Source organism: Aulonocara stuartgranti (genome assembly GCF_965226115.1).
Source record: "Aulonocara stuartgranti genome assembly, chromosome: 14".
Classification (NCBI taxonomy): Eukaryota; Metazoa; Chordata; class Actinopteri; order Cichliformes; family Cichlidae; genus Aulonocara; species Aulonocara stuartgranti.
Genome location: NC_138950.1, coordinates 1267501 through 1283997, shown reverse-complemented (window position 1 = coordinate 1283997; position 16497 = coordinate 1267501). Strand labels below are relative to the sequence as shown.

General features: G+C 46.2%; 2 protein-coding genes across 5 annotated transcripts in view; both read left to right on the top strand.

The window, feature by feature from the left end:
• Positions 1 to 853: 853 nt before the first annotated feature.
• On the top strand, positions 854 to 10764 carry eif4h (eukaryotic translation initiation factor 4h). 4 transcript variants are annotated; one of them, XM_082502482.1, is made up of 8 exons: positions 854 to 972; positions 4824 to 5011; positions 5094 to 5158; positions 5240 to 5336; positions 6310 to 6417; positions 6864 to 7010; positions 7561 to 7676; positions 10370 to 10764. In XM_082502482.1, exons 1-8 carry the CDS (start codon positions 908 to 910, stop codon positions 10373 to 10375), a joined length of 792 nt encoding a protein of 263 aa, XP_082358608.1. In that variant the 5' UTR covers positions 854 to 907; the 3' UTR covers positions 10376 to 10764. The 4 variants fall into 4 exon arrangements, with proteins under 4 accessions (XP_082358608.1, XP_082358609.1, XP_082358607.1 ...); XM_082502483.1 differs by lacking the exon at positions 10370 to 10764 and having other exon boundaries at positions 6310 to 6390; positions 7561 to 10270; XM_082502481.1 differs by lacking the exon at positions 10370 to 10764 and having other exon boundaries at positions 7561 to 10270.
• A 1343-nt stretch (positions 10765 to 12107) lies between these two features.
• Positions 12108 to 16497, top strand: part of rffl (ring finger and FYVE-like domain containing E3 ubiquitin protein ligase) — a 12749-nt gene continuing 8359 nt past the window's right edge. Inside the window, exons 1-2 of the mRNA XM_082502412.1 lie at positions 12108 to 12486; positions 14858 to 15036. Coding sequence (XP_082358538.1) covers positions 14860 to 15036 — 177 coding nt within the window. The 5' untranslated portion in view covers positions 12108 to 12486; positions 14858 to 14859. The remainder of the gene's footprint in view (positions 12487 to 14857; positions 15037 to 16497) is intronic.

The window sequence follows — 16497 nt, the reverse complement described above, 5'->3', positions numbered from 1 at the left end:
TGTCTGTCCCTGTGTGTTGGCCCTGCGACAGACTGGCAACCTGTCCAGGGTGTACCCTGCCTCTTGCCCTATGACAGCTGGGATAGGCTCCAGCGCCCCCCGCGACCCTGAAAAGGATAAGCGGAAGCGAATGGATGGATGGATAATTAATTTATTACATTTTATGTGGAGTGAATGAATAAAAGTATATTTACGGTGGCACCTAGAGACAAAGCACGTACAAACTCCAAAACATGTACAAGACACAACAGAAGTGCTTCAGGGTGCTTTTGTTACCTAGTGGCTACACAAGCCAGGAAGTACCAACGACTGGATTTGGTGTGTGGTAGTAACGGGTAAATTTAGGTGATCTAGGTAGCTCTGTTTTGGAAGTTCAGTTAACTCTAGAAATGTGTTTTGGACTTTGCTTGTGCTTTTATATTTATATATAAACATATATTAAAAAACATGTTTGTTTTTTTTCCATTAGTAATTCCTTTTGGGCATAATTTTATATTGTTGTTGATAATAAATTAATTAAAGCAACAAAACAACCTGAAGAGCCGGTTGGGAGCCGAAAGAGCCGGTTCCCTAAAAAAAGCCGGAATTCCCATCACTAGTGCGATCCAAAGGCAACAAGGGCCAAACATTTATTGGCTTCAGGATTATGACATTTTAACAACTGTTACTATTGTTTACTTTGTATTTATTTTAACAATTCCATATAGTTTCGTGTGTTTTTCACGTTCGTGCTGTGTTTTCATTGCTTATATTATAAATATTTCTTTTCAAACTGAATTAAAAAAAAACATAATTAATAAAAAAAGAAGTTAGTGTGTGATATTACCGGTCAGGCGCTCTGCGGGCAGCTAAACCCGCTGTGTGTGTGACGTGTAGGACCTCCTCCTCCAACACACAAGCAGCAGTAATGGCGGACTACGACAACTACGATGAACGGGACCGGGCCTACGGCAGCTTCGGCGGCGGCCGAGGGTGAGTTTCCGCCGTGCACGGCAGCTTTGTTGTGTCCCCGAAGAGCAAACTCGACCGGACCGTCGCCGTGTTTCCCGCTGCTGTCCGCCCCGAGTCAGGGGAGCAGGCTGTGTAGGCCCCGAAGCTCGACACGCCCCGCGGTTACTGAACAGGCCGAGCAGGCATGAGGGTATCCCGGAGATATCAGCCGGGAAACACCGCGGTCTCGTAGCTGACATGCTAACAGTTAGCAAGCGGCTAGCTAGATGTAGACAGTAAGAACAGGCTCTCCAGTGTAGCGTGGATCGTCCCGCAGCTTGGCGGTACAGATACCCGCTCAGCGCGTGTGGCTTTGAGGCGGTGGAGGCGAGTGGTGGGGAAGGAGGCCGCAGCAGGTTTAGGTGGAGGCGGTGGCGGAGCTGCCCGCATGGCTGCATCATGTGTCCCCTGCTGCACATCCATCCACGTCGCAGTCAGAGCTGAGGGTGGGAGTCGGTTAGAGCCGGTAGATGCGCTTACCGTCAGGTTAGCGGCTGTTTTACGCTCTGTGGCACTGCGTGTTGTTATCTGATTGCTGATAAACGATTTTTTTAAAAAAAGTGATTTTTTTTTTCCTGGAGGGAGGGGGCTTCAGGATGTCTGCAGCACACAAAGCTTTAACATCAGTACAGGCAGGAGTCACCTGTGAGAAGATCGGACTGATGTTCTCTCCTTTATCACAGACTTAATGAACGAATTAATAGAAAACAGGTTTTTTTTGCCGAAAGTTTGCTGAGATTAATTTTTGGTCGATTAATTGTTTCAGCAATTAATCTTTATTTCTGTTTCTTCGGGAGCACCAAACCAAATTTTAATCAAAGTTTAGAGAATGATGAAGAGTTAAAGGGCTGCTTTTCTTCATCAGTTGTTCTGTCAGGAGCTGAATCTGATGAGAGGGGATAAACGTTGGGGCTGAACATGGGGCCTGAAGTCTATATTTTAGGAGTGGAGGGAATTCCCCTCATTGCATGCTTCCATTGGAGCAGGGTGGGCTGTAGAGTTTGAAGGAGTCTGGGCTGATTGAGTGGCTGAGCCCTGCAAAGACAATACATAAAACAGAAACCAGACTAAACTGTGTGAAGGTAATGTCTGGTAAATCAAACTGTGCTAACTTCTGCTTGAGCATCTTCTCAGAGCACTGAGGTCCATGTCGGCACATGTTGAAGCCTGTCTGTGTTTGAAACAGTGGGGGGCGCTGTAGTCCTGCAGGGAGGGAGCAGAGCTCCAGATGTTGTCTTGATTGTTCTTCTAGTCACTCTGCACCGCTGTCCTGAACGTTATTGGACCTCTGTTTGTGGGGATTTCTTGCAATATAAGTGAAAAATTTATGTATAACTCTTTTTAAGATGATCTCCTGATGGCTCCAAAATGAGGCAGAGCAGACTGTGATTGCATGAAGCTTTGTTTGAGGGTGCTAGACGGCTGATTTCAGATCTGAATCCAGACTGTTGCTTCAAGAGTTTAGCAGCTGGCTCCATGTCAGTAGGTCAGAATTTTACTGGTTCGTAAAGAAGCTCAACATAATCTATAAGAACCAAACATCTATTAATAGATTTGTTGTTTATAATAAGTCTGTGTCTGTGAAAACGAGTCCCAGTTTCCCAGATATCCCATTTATTTTAAAGCCAAAGCTAGTGGAAGGTGTGGAGTTCTGCATGCGACTGGCATTCCTGCTACAGGGAGATGCTGCTGCTGGCAGCCTGTAACAAAGCCTCCAACAAGTCAGTTAAAGCTTCATCAGTTTCTCTGCTGTTACTGTGTTTAAGAAGAAAAGGTGGTGTGTGGGAGCAGCACAAATTTTTGCTTCAGTTTAAACGACTCCTGCAGGCAGTTTGAGGTAACACTTTTGACGTGTGAATGTGGAAACACTGTGAGAAAACTGCTCCTCAGTGAGGGTCTGTTTCAGCTTCACAGGGGAACCCTGTCTGAAATCCTTTATTACTGGCCAAAGGTCGTCAGGTCATCGCTCATGTTGAGGGATTTTTGTGGTGGCTGCATAGTATAAAGTGTTGCAGCACTCAGTTTGAAGTTGCTGTGTTAGGACGAGTGCTGGAGGCTGAGAGTGGGCCTGTGGGGGTGGGCGGTCCATCTATGGTCAGGCCAAACAGTCTGAGAAAGCCTCAGTTTGATCAAACCACAACACAGTGCCGGTACTTTTCCTTTGCCAGCATGTTTTATATGCAACACCTGATTTTAGCTGCGCGTTTGTATCATAGCAACAACAACCGGTCAGCGATGGATGCAAATCAACTCCAAATAGCAGCGAGCAGGAGCCAAGCTGGCTGACTTTGTTCATGTAGAGCAGGCTGACGCGCTGCTCAGCTCCTACATTTTAACCCCAAACTGCATGGCCGAAGCTCCTCTGGCTGTGTTCCTGCTTCATCAGACCTCCATCAGTGATCCAGGAGCAGGTGGAGCAGCACACAGCAGAGCGATAACCAAGTGGCTCAGAGTTTTGAGTCCGGTTTGTAGTTTATAATTGTTTCAAAGTTTGAGCAGCTACAGAGGGTTAAACCAGCTGCTCTGAAACGCAGATCTACACTGACGGGTGCATGGCAGCATGTCAAGCAGATGGAAAAAACGTCTTTTTACCTGATAAGAACAACAGGACACAGATTTACTGGCATCGTAAACACACCACTCCCAACCTTCAAAGCGTCATAAATTCCAATTATGATTATTTATTTATTTTTGTTGTTCAGTTGGTGGAAATTTGCAGATTTACCCGTTATAATGATAAGTTAGAGCAATAATTCCTATAAATGGATATAAAACTAGAGATGTGCACTTACGTATCACACATTCAACATCTCCCAGACCGCTGTTTGCTTCCACTAACGGGTTTGCAGAAATCACAAAAACCGCTCCAGACGCACGATTTGTGATCTGATCAGCTGTTCTTTGCACTTCCTATGTTGGAGCATACGTCATAACCTTGTGAGCATCAACTATTGTGTGGTTTCAGTGTGCCTTTAGCTGTAAAAACAGGAAGTGATGTCATTTTTGCAGGAACTGTAGTTTTTTTCCTCCTCCAAAGCCTGTCAAAGCTGGAATACTGGAAACGGTTTATTTTGATGCTTTGTTTGTCATTTTGCTCCAGTTTATAAAAATGAGTCTCACAAATGAAATTCTGAAGACTCAAAATACATTTCCTGTGGTTGGAAACTATTGTGTGCAACTTTTCTTTCTTACAATTTTGATATTTCTTATTGGCTTATTCCGCTTATTAAATAATGTATGTAATTACTGTGGACATTTTACAGACAAATTATTAAAGTTTGACATATAAGGGTTGTACTGATGCATAGCAACTTGAAATGTTTAAAAAAACTCATGTAAAATGTAAAGTTTAGCTCTGGCAGATTGTGAGATTATTTCTGATCGTTCATCAAACTACAGCTGATGGTTTTTCCTTTCAGACAGATTTCCAACATTCGTTATGTGTAGTAATTTATTTACTTGTTTGTCTCTTTTTTTAAATCTTCATTTATTGATCATTTTCATTAATAAGATCGACAGAGAGCCAGTATCGTCCAACAGCATCGTCTGATTGGTCAGGCTCTCATTCCGTTTCACAAAACGGCCGTGAACGAGCGACCGAGCTCATAAAGTCATTGGGAACGCATCACGGGGCCGATTGCAGCTTTTAGGTCTTTCTGTCCCCGCCATTTCCTGTTTAGACTCCAAAGCGAGCACTCCCAGTTTGGAAGACCAGTGAGCTTAATGTGTGGAGAGTTGTTGTCTTTAACTCTGGTCCAGTCTGACCTCTACATCCCACAATCCTCTTTACTTGTGTCCCTGTCTCACGATCCTCTGTCCCCCCCTCCCATCAGGCCCCGTGGCGGCAGCGGTTCCGGAGGCCCCAGGAAGCAGAAGGAGCTGCCGACAGAGCCTCCGTTCACGGCGTACGTGGGAAACCTGCCGTTCAACACGGTGCAGGGAGACATCGACATCATCTTCAAAGAGCTCAACATCCGCAGCGTCCGATTGGTCAGAGACAAAGAGACAGACAAGTTCAAAGGTTCGGAGGGGGTGTGGGTGTCGGGGATGATGAAGTTTGCCTCGGGTGAAACTTCCTGTCTGACTGTTTGCGTCTCTTTCAGGTTTTTGTTATGTTGAATTTGACGATTTGGAATCTCTAAAAGAAGCTTTGACATACGACGGCGCCGTGAGTATCTGATTTAATAAACCCGACGTTTTCTGGTTGTGCCACGCTGCTGTCTTGTCTGACAGGAACTCTGACCTGCAGTTATTAGGTGAAAGGTCACTGAGGGTGGACATCGCAGAGGGACGAAGACAAGAACGAGGAGCGGGCGGCTTTGGCTTCAGGAAAGACGACGGCAGAGGTACGAGCAGAGAAGAAGAGTGCTAACGTGGTAGGAAGGTTTCCAGGCTGGAGTTAGATCCCAGAGAAAATCAGGCGTGCGTTTCGAAACGGGAAAGCTCTGAGGTGCTCCTCAGTGACCTGGAGCAGAAGACGGCTAAAATAGTTTTCACCAAATTCTTTACCAAAACATTTTTCTGCAGCTGAGTTGCCCATAAATCATCAGTGTTCTGCTAGTCTGTGCTGATTGGTCAGTTAAGGACGCAGGACAGGGCATCCCTGCTCGACGGCGCCCGTACCCAAACGATAGCTCCAGCAGACGTTAGTAGAAGCTTCAAGTGTTTGTTGGCGCTTTATGAATAAAGTTGAACATTTTAACCAATGGGAGGCGGGGCCTGCTCGCGATACGCCCCAAACTGTAATGTATCAGGGAGGTCACGTGGTGCTGGGACCTCCCTGATATAAGAAGACCTCCTGGTTCCTGTTCCTAACCATGTTTCCTTGATCAAGGCCAAGAAAAGGTGATTAGGATAAGTGATGAGGGCTTAGGAAAAGAGGGGAGAGGTCCTGACACGTGCTGGAGGCGGGCGCCGGTTGAATCTGATTCAGATTTAAGTCCAGCCTTCAAAGAAACGCAGACGAAGCATGTTTGATGTTGCCCTGTGACTCTGAGGAGGACTCTTCATCTTTCATGCTTCATTTCTTCATCCTCACCTCCACAGACACCTCCCCTTTTCCTTTCACCTCCCTGCTGTTCGTAGTCACCTGCAGGTAGGTGGAGGCCACCTGACGTCTCCTCCTGCTGACCTTTCACCTTCTTCAGTGTTCAGAGTGCTGCTGCTTCTCTCTAACTCCGATTGGCTCATGGACCACTAACAAGCTTCGCCTCTCTAGTGTAGCCCCTCCCAGCAGGAGGTGCTGCCACCTCCTCTGTTTTCTTTCCTCTCCCCCCCCCCCTCCCCCCTCAGTGTTAAACTGCCCCGTGTCCTCTGCAGGACGAGGAGGCTCTCGAGGCGCTCCCAGAGGAGGAGGAGGAGGACGCGACTCCCGTGAGGACTTCGACCAGCCAGGAGGAGGTGCGGTCAAAGAGTTCAGCAGCTCAGGTTGGACAGCATCGCGTTCCAGCGGCCAATCAGGGCACTGCCAGCTGGGTTCTAGCGAATGGGACGGCAGGAAAATTTCCTCGGCCTCCAAACTTTTTTTAAAGCAGTAAAACTAATCAAAGTAATATTTAGACGGCAGACGTGCACTGCTCTCTGTTTACATATATGATGTGAGGCCATATTCTGATTATTGCTCTGGTGGTGAGGCATGATTGACCAGCAAGGGAGACTAACGTTAGAGGCTAACACACCAAACAGGAAGTGGTAACTAGTGTCTGGCTCCGCCTCCTGAAGCTGCTGGACACACCCTGTTTTTCCCCCATCATGCCCTTCACCTCAACCATCTCATATTCATTTCCAGGTCTGGACTCTTTCAGGGCGCCTGTGGCCGTCTATCTGAATACTCACCTGTGTGCGCGTCTGTCTGCTCACCTGTCTCTCTGCAGGTTTTAGAGATGATGACTACATGGGGGGGCGGAGTCGAGGCGGTGGCAGTCGCCCTAGTGACAGAAGGGGTGGAGGTGCAGGGATGGGTCGCTACAGAGACGGACCCCCACGCGGAGGAACGACAGACTTCAGGGAACCGTCTGAAGGTGACATGACTTCCTGCTTTGTTTTTTTTCAGCAACGCTCTGACACAGGTGGATTAGGTTTGGTAAAATATGGCAGCGCTGTATCAGCAGTGACTGTGACACTGATAATACATAGAAAACAATTAGCCAGGTGCTAACAGGTGTGTACGTCTTAGGACCCGCCTGTCGCACAAATCCAGGAAGAGGAAGGATAGCAGAGAGAGTAGGAAGGGTCATCGCAGTATCAGAATCCTGAGCGGATGATCGTCCGATTAGCCAGTGAGGCATACACCTGACACGCTGAGCTGAGAACACAGCAGCGTGACATCAGCACAGCATGTGCACATACCTGTGTTTCTAGAGGCTCCCCCTGGTGGCCTGCTTTGCTTCCTCCTGGTGTCCCACACAGGGGTTAGAAAGAAGAGTGTTTCCTGCTTGTTATAGAAATGCTTCTCTGGAAAAAAGCCCCCAGTTGAGATTTTTCCTGACTGGAAGTAAAATGTCTGTTGATTTAAAAACAGGAAGTTCCCCCGGCGTGCACTGACTGTCTGTTGTTATGTGTCTGTTGCAGAGGAGCGTGCACAGCGGCCTCGGCTGCAGCTGAAGCCTCGGACCGTCTCTGAGCCGCTCAACCAGGTCGCCAACCCCAACTCCGCCATCTTTGGCGGAGCGAAGCCGCGAGAGGAGGTGATATCAAAAGAAAAACCATAAGAGACTGAAGGCCGCACGGCCGTAGGGAGGGGGCGGGGGAGAGGGAGGTTAGGGGGGCGAGAGCGAACTTTAACCAAGAAACGCCAAACGGGGTGATTTAGACGCCACAGTTAGTCCTTCCTGACAGACGGCCAGCTAGCGAGCGAGCGAGCGGACGCTGCCCTCCTCCTCTTCTTCTTCTTCTTCCTGTTTGAGTTCAGTTTGAGCAGAATATTTATTCTTAGTGGGAATAAAGACGAATCGCACTCTGACACTCTGATCAGTAATAAACCTGTAAACACAACACGGCGAGCAGCTCGTCAATGCATGTTCCGTCTTTGGGTTTCTCTGCCCCGCCCCCTCACCGCCACCTCCGCTTTCTGTGATGTCATACCTGCTTTGTCCTGTAGCCCCGCCCCATCCTCTTCTGGGTCAACGGTTGCCCACATTTACTCCAACAGAAAGAAGCTCGGAGGTTAAACCTGTAAAGTCTTTTAGTGTTTCTTTTTTGTATTTTATAGTTGTTGAACTACAGCCCTGCCCCCTCACTCTGATTGGTTGAAAATGTCCCCCACTTTAGTTGTTTTGTTGTTTTAATCTTTGGTGTCTTTTGTTGATTTGGTTAGCGTTACAGCAGCTTGTCGTCCTGGGTGGGTGGGGTTTAATGCCTGGCTCTCAGCAAGCTCCGCCCACTCAGGTGTCCACAGCAGACCCAGTTGATGAAATAAGTAAACTGCTAAAAAGCTTTAGACTTCTGTTCCCATGATGCTCTGCTAGAACAGACAGGTGCTGCATTCACTGTCTGCAGAATTTTACATGAAAAATCAAAAAACGGTGCATTCAGGTGCAGGAGACAGCTCCTCGGGAATCATTAAATCCTACTAGTTTTCCTGATTTATGACTGTGGAAGAACAGACCCTGAATGCAGCACAGTTTGAAAAGGCTCTGATTGGCTGTGTTCTGTCGGGTTTGCAGCGATGTGGCAGTGTCCTGTCCAATCAGCTTTAACAATGCCTCCCACACTGAACACACAGAAGGGAATCTTTTCTGATTGGTCTGTTGATCCACACTGAAAACTTTTATATATATTTTTTAATTTAATTGTATCTATTTTTTTTCTTCTTCTTTTTTTCTTTTAGCTCTTCCCATTTGATTTTTAACTTTTCCTGAAACATTAGCTCTGAGTCACCGTTCGCCTTATTATGAGTTGAATGATTATGAACTGTTCTCTCAGGAACTGCGTCATATTTTTGTAGGAAACAAAATCTACCAGCTTTTATTTAATGTTGGTGAAAATGTTAAGGAAATGTTGTAAGAGAAGTTTGACCACCAACAGCAATGACAGCAGAAATAAGTGAAGACATTGAGCCCGGTCTCTATTGATTCTGTCTCCGTTTGTTTGGTTTACAGGTTTTTACAGGCTCACTGAGACTAAATGTGTAGGCGTATTCTCAAACTTCATAAACTATCCGGTCGTTAAGTCTGACGTCACTAGCCATGTCTGGGTCTAAACTCCGCTGCAGGTCCATATATCAAACATCACTGTGGCATTACTGAGAGTTGAAAAACTGTCTAAAGTCTTTCATCTTTAATAAAATGATCCGCGTTCTGCTCTACCAGGTGTAACAACTGAGTTTAACATCCAGGCATCCATGAAAACGGAATTTATGACATTTAACGCAGTTAGAAGTTAGCAGCGAGTTAGCTCGCTAGCTTCTATCTAAATACAATATAGCATGTCCTGACTGCGGGGTTTTGGAAACAAATTAAAACGTACAGCTCTGTTATCACTTCCAGCATAAATGAAGACAGAAAACTAAACAGCAGTGACGTTTGTAGGGTTACTGAAGTTGGGCTAGCTGGTATATAATGATGTGCTACGTGACCGCTAGCGACACAGCTATGTTAGCATAATATAAACAAGCTAACTTTTTTTCCACTCGATAAAAGTTACCGTGAGTGTTCTCGGTGGTCAGGAACAAATGTAATCGCATGGCAGGATGCTGTAAAAGGACCAAACTTCAGCCAGGAGAACAACTGAGATAATCCATCCACATATGAGGTTAGTCATTCATATACTGCTGCATGGGCTGGGCTGTAGTTACATCCTAAGGTTTTAAAAACTGAGCTTAAATAAATGATTAGTGGTAATAAAAGCCGAGGGAGGTCAACAGTGATCACTGACTGTTTTAGGAGCTTTTTGAGATCAAATAGAAGAAAATACAAAACATTAAACATGTTAACAACACAAAAGCCATATTAAACGCAGACTACTTTAGACCCGGAAGTAGGATTCGTCACGTCATCACTTAACGACCGGATATGTGCAGAACTGTTACTGCTTTAATGTCGTCAGGTGGTCCCATGTGCTCTGAAGTTTCCTGTTCAGGCCCACCACCCTCCAAAATCTGTGAGAAGCTCAGTTAGTCTCTGTACTTTGTAAAAGATGATGGCAGCGCTGTCGTACTCGCACTGAGCGAGGTTAAATCACTTGACGGCAGCTAAAGCAGTGAAAATGTTCTGGACTCTGAACGGTCCCTCGAATCCAGGCAGACGATTTTCATTCATAAAAATCAGGGAGGACAAAATAAGTTCAAAGTGTTTTTCTTAACTTTTATTTTTCCCTTCCTTTGCTCCCCTTTTTCATCTCTTCCTTCTTTTTTTCTCCTTCCATCTGTCTTTGATTACAGCACTGAGTCATTTAAAGCCGCCACCACAGATCCCAACCAGACGGTGGCGCTAGCACGCCGCATTGCCGACAGAACAGAAGAAACCGAAAGCTTTTTTTTTTTTTTTCTTTTCTTTTTTTTGTGCTGTTTGGTGGTTTCAGTGTGGGTCAGACGCCAGCGTCCACCGATAAATTGTTGTAAAGTTGATTGTGTACAATAAAGATGGGGCTTTGGTCTGGAACCTGTAACTTCTGTGTGTTTCTCTGTGGCCCGACAGGAAACTGGCTGTAAACCCGGCCCAGGTGAAAGCTTTCAGGTGTGGGTCTGCGTCGCTTTGACATCATGTGGTTTTTTTTTTGTTTTTCTTGGAGGTAAAATGCAGAAACGTTTCTGAATAAACAACTGTTAGAACTTTCCTTTCCTTGAGTTTATGGCAATAAAACTGTCTTCATGTTTGTCCTCATACCAACCCGAATGTGTTTAATTTCAGGGTGGGGGAGGCGGGGCATTGATTCCTCATTACATTTTTATTTTTCTTCCAAATGAAAGAAGAATAAAGAATAAAGCTCGTTCTGTTCTGCCTCTGTATGTCTGTGTCGCTCCGACGAGCAGCTCCTGCTGCGGTGACCGGCGTTAATGTTAAACATGACCACAGTCTACAACTTCATCAGGTACACCTCTCCAGCAGCTGGTTGGAGCTCCTTCAGTCGTTGCTCAGAGGTGACATCATCACACACCTGCTGGAGGTGGTTCCGGAGATGCTGCAGGACCTTGCTGAGGGTCTTGGTGGATGTGGGAGGGCTCTTAGAAAGTTTGTTCAACATCTAAAGCAGTTTCACTCATTTCTAAAGGTATCCTGACTTCAGCTGTTTCATTTACAGTCTGGTCACCTGGGACAAACTGAACTCGCTGGACAGGCTTAGAAAGCCGGAAGGTCTCGGTACTATAACTGGACGTCAGCATGAAGTGGCAGGTTGGCTCTGAGAGTAAAGGGTTTGTTCCGGGAGCTCAGGGGCCTCGCTGAGCCAGCAGCGCTCCTATTTCTGTTCATGTCCGCCAGATTGAAGACCGGGACCAATATTGGAACCGCTGACATCAGTGAGGGGCTACTGCAAGGAACTCACCGATGTTGGTCCACAGGTTCTGATCAGTCGGGCTTCAGCTTCCACTACATTAATAACCGGTTCTCTCCCAAACCCAGCAGCAGGCTGCTGAGAAACAGCCTTCAGCTCAATTTAATTTATGCATGCATGTAGCACCAAACCACAGCTACAGTTGCCTCTGGGCCCTTCATATTATAAAGTAAAGACTACAACAGTACAGAGAATCCCCAACGATCTCACGACTTGAGTAAGCACTTGGCAACAGCGGTAAGGAAAAACCCGTTTGAATCAGAAGTTAAACGTGCAGGTAAAAAGAAGGGGAGCAGGCTTTCTCATACATGATGTATGTATCTGTAACCAGGCAGAATAAACTCAATCACTCATTAAACCGGTGGTTCAGTTCTGACCTGTAACATGTATTTTGCTGTTGTGGGGTAAAGGGGCGGGGCTGAGAAAATACAGGTGTGCTTTAAATGAGTTTCTCCAGGTTTCATTCACCTGTGTGTCTACTGTTCATTCAGTTTGAGTTTGACATCTACTCCTTATTGTGGTAGATGTGTGTATTTTATGACACTCACACCATCCTAAACGCATTTGGAATTATTTCCTTTAAACTCAGTAATCCAGTCAAACTGAGCGCCACCTGTGGGCGGGGCCTGTTAGCACAGGTAATCATCCAAGTCTGAGGGTAATCGATCAGGTTACACTTAAATAAAGTTCTCGAAAAAATAAAAGTTCAAAAACGGTTTCTGCTATTATAAATAAGTCAAAGTTGTAATTCACTTAAGTACAAATGCTGGCGTCCTCCGGTGTGTGCGTGCGTGTGCGCGCGTGCGTCCGAAGTCTTCCTGGTTGGCTGTGTTGTTGTCTCAGCCCTCGCAGTGTCTCTGTGCTCCTGTTATTCCTTCACTTCCTCCTTCAGGTCGTCGACATGTTGTTTAACTAACTAGCAGCTGCTGGTTAGTGTTTCTTAACTACCATCAACTTGTCCGGGAGTTAGCTATCTGCTAGCTCTAGCAACCCTGTCATCAACAGGTAAGACGCCTCATTACGTCGGTAACCGACCCGGCTATTTGTCAGTTAACCCGTAAAGTGAGACAGTTAACCCGGTCTAAGTGTCCGAGCTACTGTCGTCTGTCCTGCTCTGAGTTTCTTTGAGTCTTTGCTCTTTTCAAACTTCTCTAACCAGCCTAGCGTTAGCATAGTTTTTAGCCTCCTAGCAGCAGAGGGTACTTCCCGGACTTAACATGCCGGATTCCGTTAACAAACCGTCGGATTTAAAGTCCCGTGAGTTACCGGTAAGTGTATAATCATCTCTGAACAAAGTAATTCGGACTTCACGCCACTTATATGGAGACGTTTTCTCATTCGGCTCTCAGTTATAATTAAACAATGCTCATTTAAATGACACGCCAGCTTGAATACCGATGAAGTTTAGTCGGAGTCAAGTTGTGTGCCGTGTTGATGATTTATTAAATACGAATCTCGAAACTTTATGAAACATAAAGCCGAATTCATCAGAACATTAGCGGGAATATTTCAACAGTTTTTCCACAGTGTTTTTTTTAACGTCGGCGACAAACGCGACACAAACGTCCATTTTTCTCACGGAATTCGGCTAACTGTCACCTGTGTGCAAAACGAAGTTGTTTTGGCCATTTACAGTGTTTATTTCACGACAACAACAAACCTGTAGCGTAAAATACTGAACTCAGACTTTAATATCAGAAGTTCCAGTAAAATGTGGTCACGTGTCTTTGGATAAAGCGAGATTAAAGCTGTTTGTTATGGAGACAAATATGAGTCATGTTTGTAAAGTAAGAATCCAGTTCTGTGAAACGTGAAGCAGAGTTGATGAGAATAAGAACAGCGAGCAGTTTTTAGTATACAACTTTATTATCGAGCGCTACGCGAAAGAAACATCAGTTTTTCTTATGGAGTCTGGCAAATGGGGAAATTGTTGAAATGACCAGAAACAATCAGTGATTAAAGATAAGGTGACGAAAGCTGTGGAGGGTTGATGAGGGCAGCACTGACAGGTTCAGCTGCTTTATAAAAGCGACTGTTTACAATTTAGGTGAATTTTTAATTTTTCTTTTTGTTTCCAGACGTGACTTTGTGGTTTCACTTCAGTTTTTACTGTTTAAAGTGTTTACTTTCATATTAGTTCTTCTTTGTCACGTGAAACTTTAAAAATCAAAGTTTTCAAATATTTCACATGATATAGTAGAAATGCCTGAGCAGCAAGCATCTAATCTGAAGTTAGCGTTCAATAACATGCTGAGAATGCAGAGAGAGATCATTGAGTTGGTGAGCTGTGTTGAACTTAGTCACAGCGACTGTCTTAATACCTATTGGATCACCATGGTAACTGATGCTGAGCACAAACTGGACTGGAGCCGGTGAGGTTCAGTGTAACATGCTCAGGTGGGCTGTGGCATTCAAAGCTCGCGCTCGCCGTCACGCCGCCATCAGCCTGATATAGGCAGGATCCACGCTTTCATGCTGTTAGACTGGGGCAGCAGAAACTGAGCTTCAGACCAGGCAGCATTTTTCCATCTTCTATTGTCGTTTAGTGGCTTCAGTTTGTTGTTCACAGCTGGCAGGTGTGGCACCTGCGGGTCAGCGTACTGGGGTTGGTCATTCGAGTTCCTGTTGCCTCGCTCTCAGCTTGAAGCAGACTGTCTATTGTCTCCCAGAGAGCTGCCTCTCACGGGACCTTTTCTCACATTCTCGGTAAACTCAGAGATGGCTGTGTGGGAAACTCCCAGCACATCAGCAGTTTCTGAAACACTCTGATCCATGTGTCTAAATGCACGGAGCTCCTGTCGTGTGATTGGCTGATCAGATACTTGTGTTGAGGAGCGGTTGAAGAGGTGTACGAGCGGCCGTGTATGTTTCGGTACGAGCTCAGTCTGGTCAATCATTTTTGTCTTCCACGCGTCACACTTCATCATTTATCATCTTTATTCATCTCCGTCCCGCTAACACTGTATGTGATTTGAGTAGTGGCGCTTCATCACTGCTCTCGTGTGAGCATGCTCAGAGCCAGAGTGTTTTAACAGGGAAGTTTGATAGCTCCATCGTGATGCGTGCTCTGCAGTTTTCCGTTTTGTCCGTCCAGCGAACAGAGAAAAAGAGAAAACCTGGAAAAGTCGGAGCTGCTCTGTGACACAGACCTGCAACAAGCTACTGATCCTTAGTCAGGATCGTTGTGTGTTTGCATACACACCACACCGCTGTTTGTGTCCCACTGCAGAAGGAAAATGTTCATATAATCGAGCCGAAAAGAGCAAATGAAGCCAAACTGGTTTAAATTAAAGGCTTTTATTGTGAAGGACTCAGAGGAACGTGTTTTTAACTCCATAAACCTGTGTCTTTCTGTGTGTGCGCGTGTGTGTGTCAGCCATGTTTGCGTCCTGCTGTAACTGGCTCTGTATGGACACAGCCAATGCGGATCAGCCCACTCGAAGCGACAGACGTCATCAGTCCTACACCAACTCGGCCTTCACCAGCCAGCCGTCTCCTCCACCTGAACACACCTGTAAGGCCTGCGGGGGGCGGCTCGACACACCTGCCACAAAAGTAAGTGAGTGATTGTTCCAGCCCTGAGCCTGCAGCTGCAGCGAGGTCCTGTGGACATTGTCCACAGGGAGGGGGGGGTCGTCACACTTGTGTTCAAAGGGCTGTTGGAGGTTAAAGTTCTGGATCACGTGACAGATTTTTGGATCCTTGTTAGAGCCGGTTGGTAGGACCACCTAAAGCAGGGTGTCCAACTCCAGGCCTCGAGGGCCGGTGTCCCTGCAGGTTTTAGATGCGTCCTTGATCCATCACAGCTGATTCAAATGGTTAAAGGACCTCCTCAACATGTCCTGTAGTTCTCCAGAGGCCTGGTAAAGAACTAATCATGTGATTCAGGTGTGCTGACCCAGGGTGAGATCTAACACCTGCAGGGACACCGGCCCTCGAGGCCTGGAGTTGGACACCCCTGACCTAAAGGCTCCATATAAGTGATTATTACATCAAATACACTTTCTTCATCGCAGACGTTGGGAGGTTCCTGTTTGAGGAGCCAAAACATTAAACACAGATCCCTTAAATGAGGTGAAATAGTTCATAAAATAGAAACGGTGCAGATGCTCGGCTCTTTGTTTTCATCCACTCAACTCCCCGCCCCGCCTCCGTAAGGGATTCAACTGTGGCGCTTTCAGAAGGTTCAGCCCGTTTACTTCCTTCCTTATGGGCCGGGACTCGATGGAGAACGCCAAAAAACGAAGCCGTCGAGTGAACTTTGCTGGTGGACGGTGCACGGGCAACCTCATGTAGGGACGCGGTGTTGGAATAATTTACAGGTTTAGGAGTTCATCCCAGGAACAGAGCAGGATGCACAACTCTGGCTCGGTGCAGTAAGTCGAAGCAGCCAATCGGCAGCTTATCTGTAATGTAGTAAATGAAGGAAAAGCTCCGGGACGCTGAAAGTGGCGGCTCACTTCCTTTGTTTTGCTTTGTGGTTGGTGGAAAACCCAGAGCAGAGATTTGCTGAAGCGACCAGGAAACAACCAGCAGCTGATTAAAACACCAGAGCGGACTTTGTGTCTGTGGGCTTCAGGCTGTCGTGCCTTTAAAAGCACAATCATCGTTTGTGTGTTTAACAGTCTTCTGGCTGCCATCACAGAGGAACTCGTCCGTGTTGAGCCTGCTCAACTGCGTGACCGAGCTGAGCTGGAAGGACGCACATTCCTGATGGTATTAATTGGATTGTTGGGTGTAACCACTCATTAACTGAAGGGTCGTTCAGTTAATGAGTGGTTACAGTCTGACAGGCTGCTTTAACCTTCGATCCCTTCAGTCAAAGTTCAGACTGCTGAGTGTGTTTTATGATTCATAATGTTGGGTTGTGCAGAAGAAATCAGATCATTCTGTATTTAAAAATCCCGTAACAACACCTGTCGCCTCACGGTGGTTTCTACTGGACTCCAGTTCATTCGTCACGGAGGGAACGGGAGCCTGTGTGGATCAGAAAGAACGACACGAAGAGGACGTCAC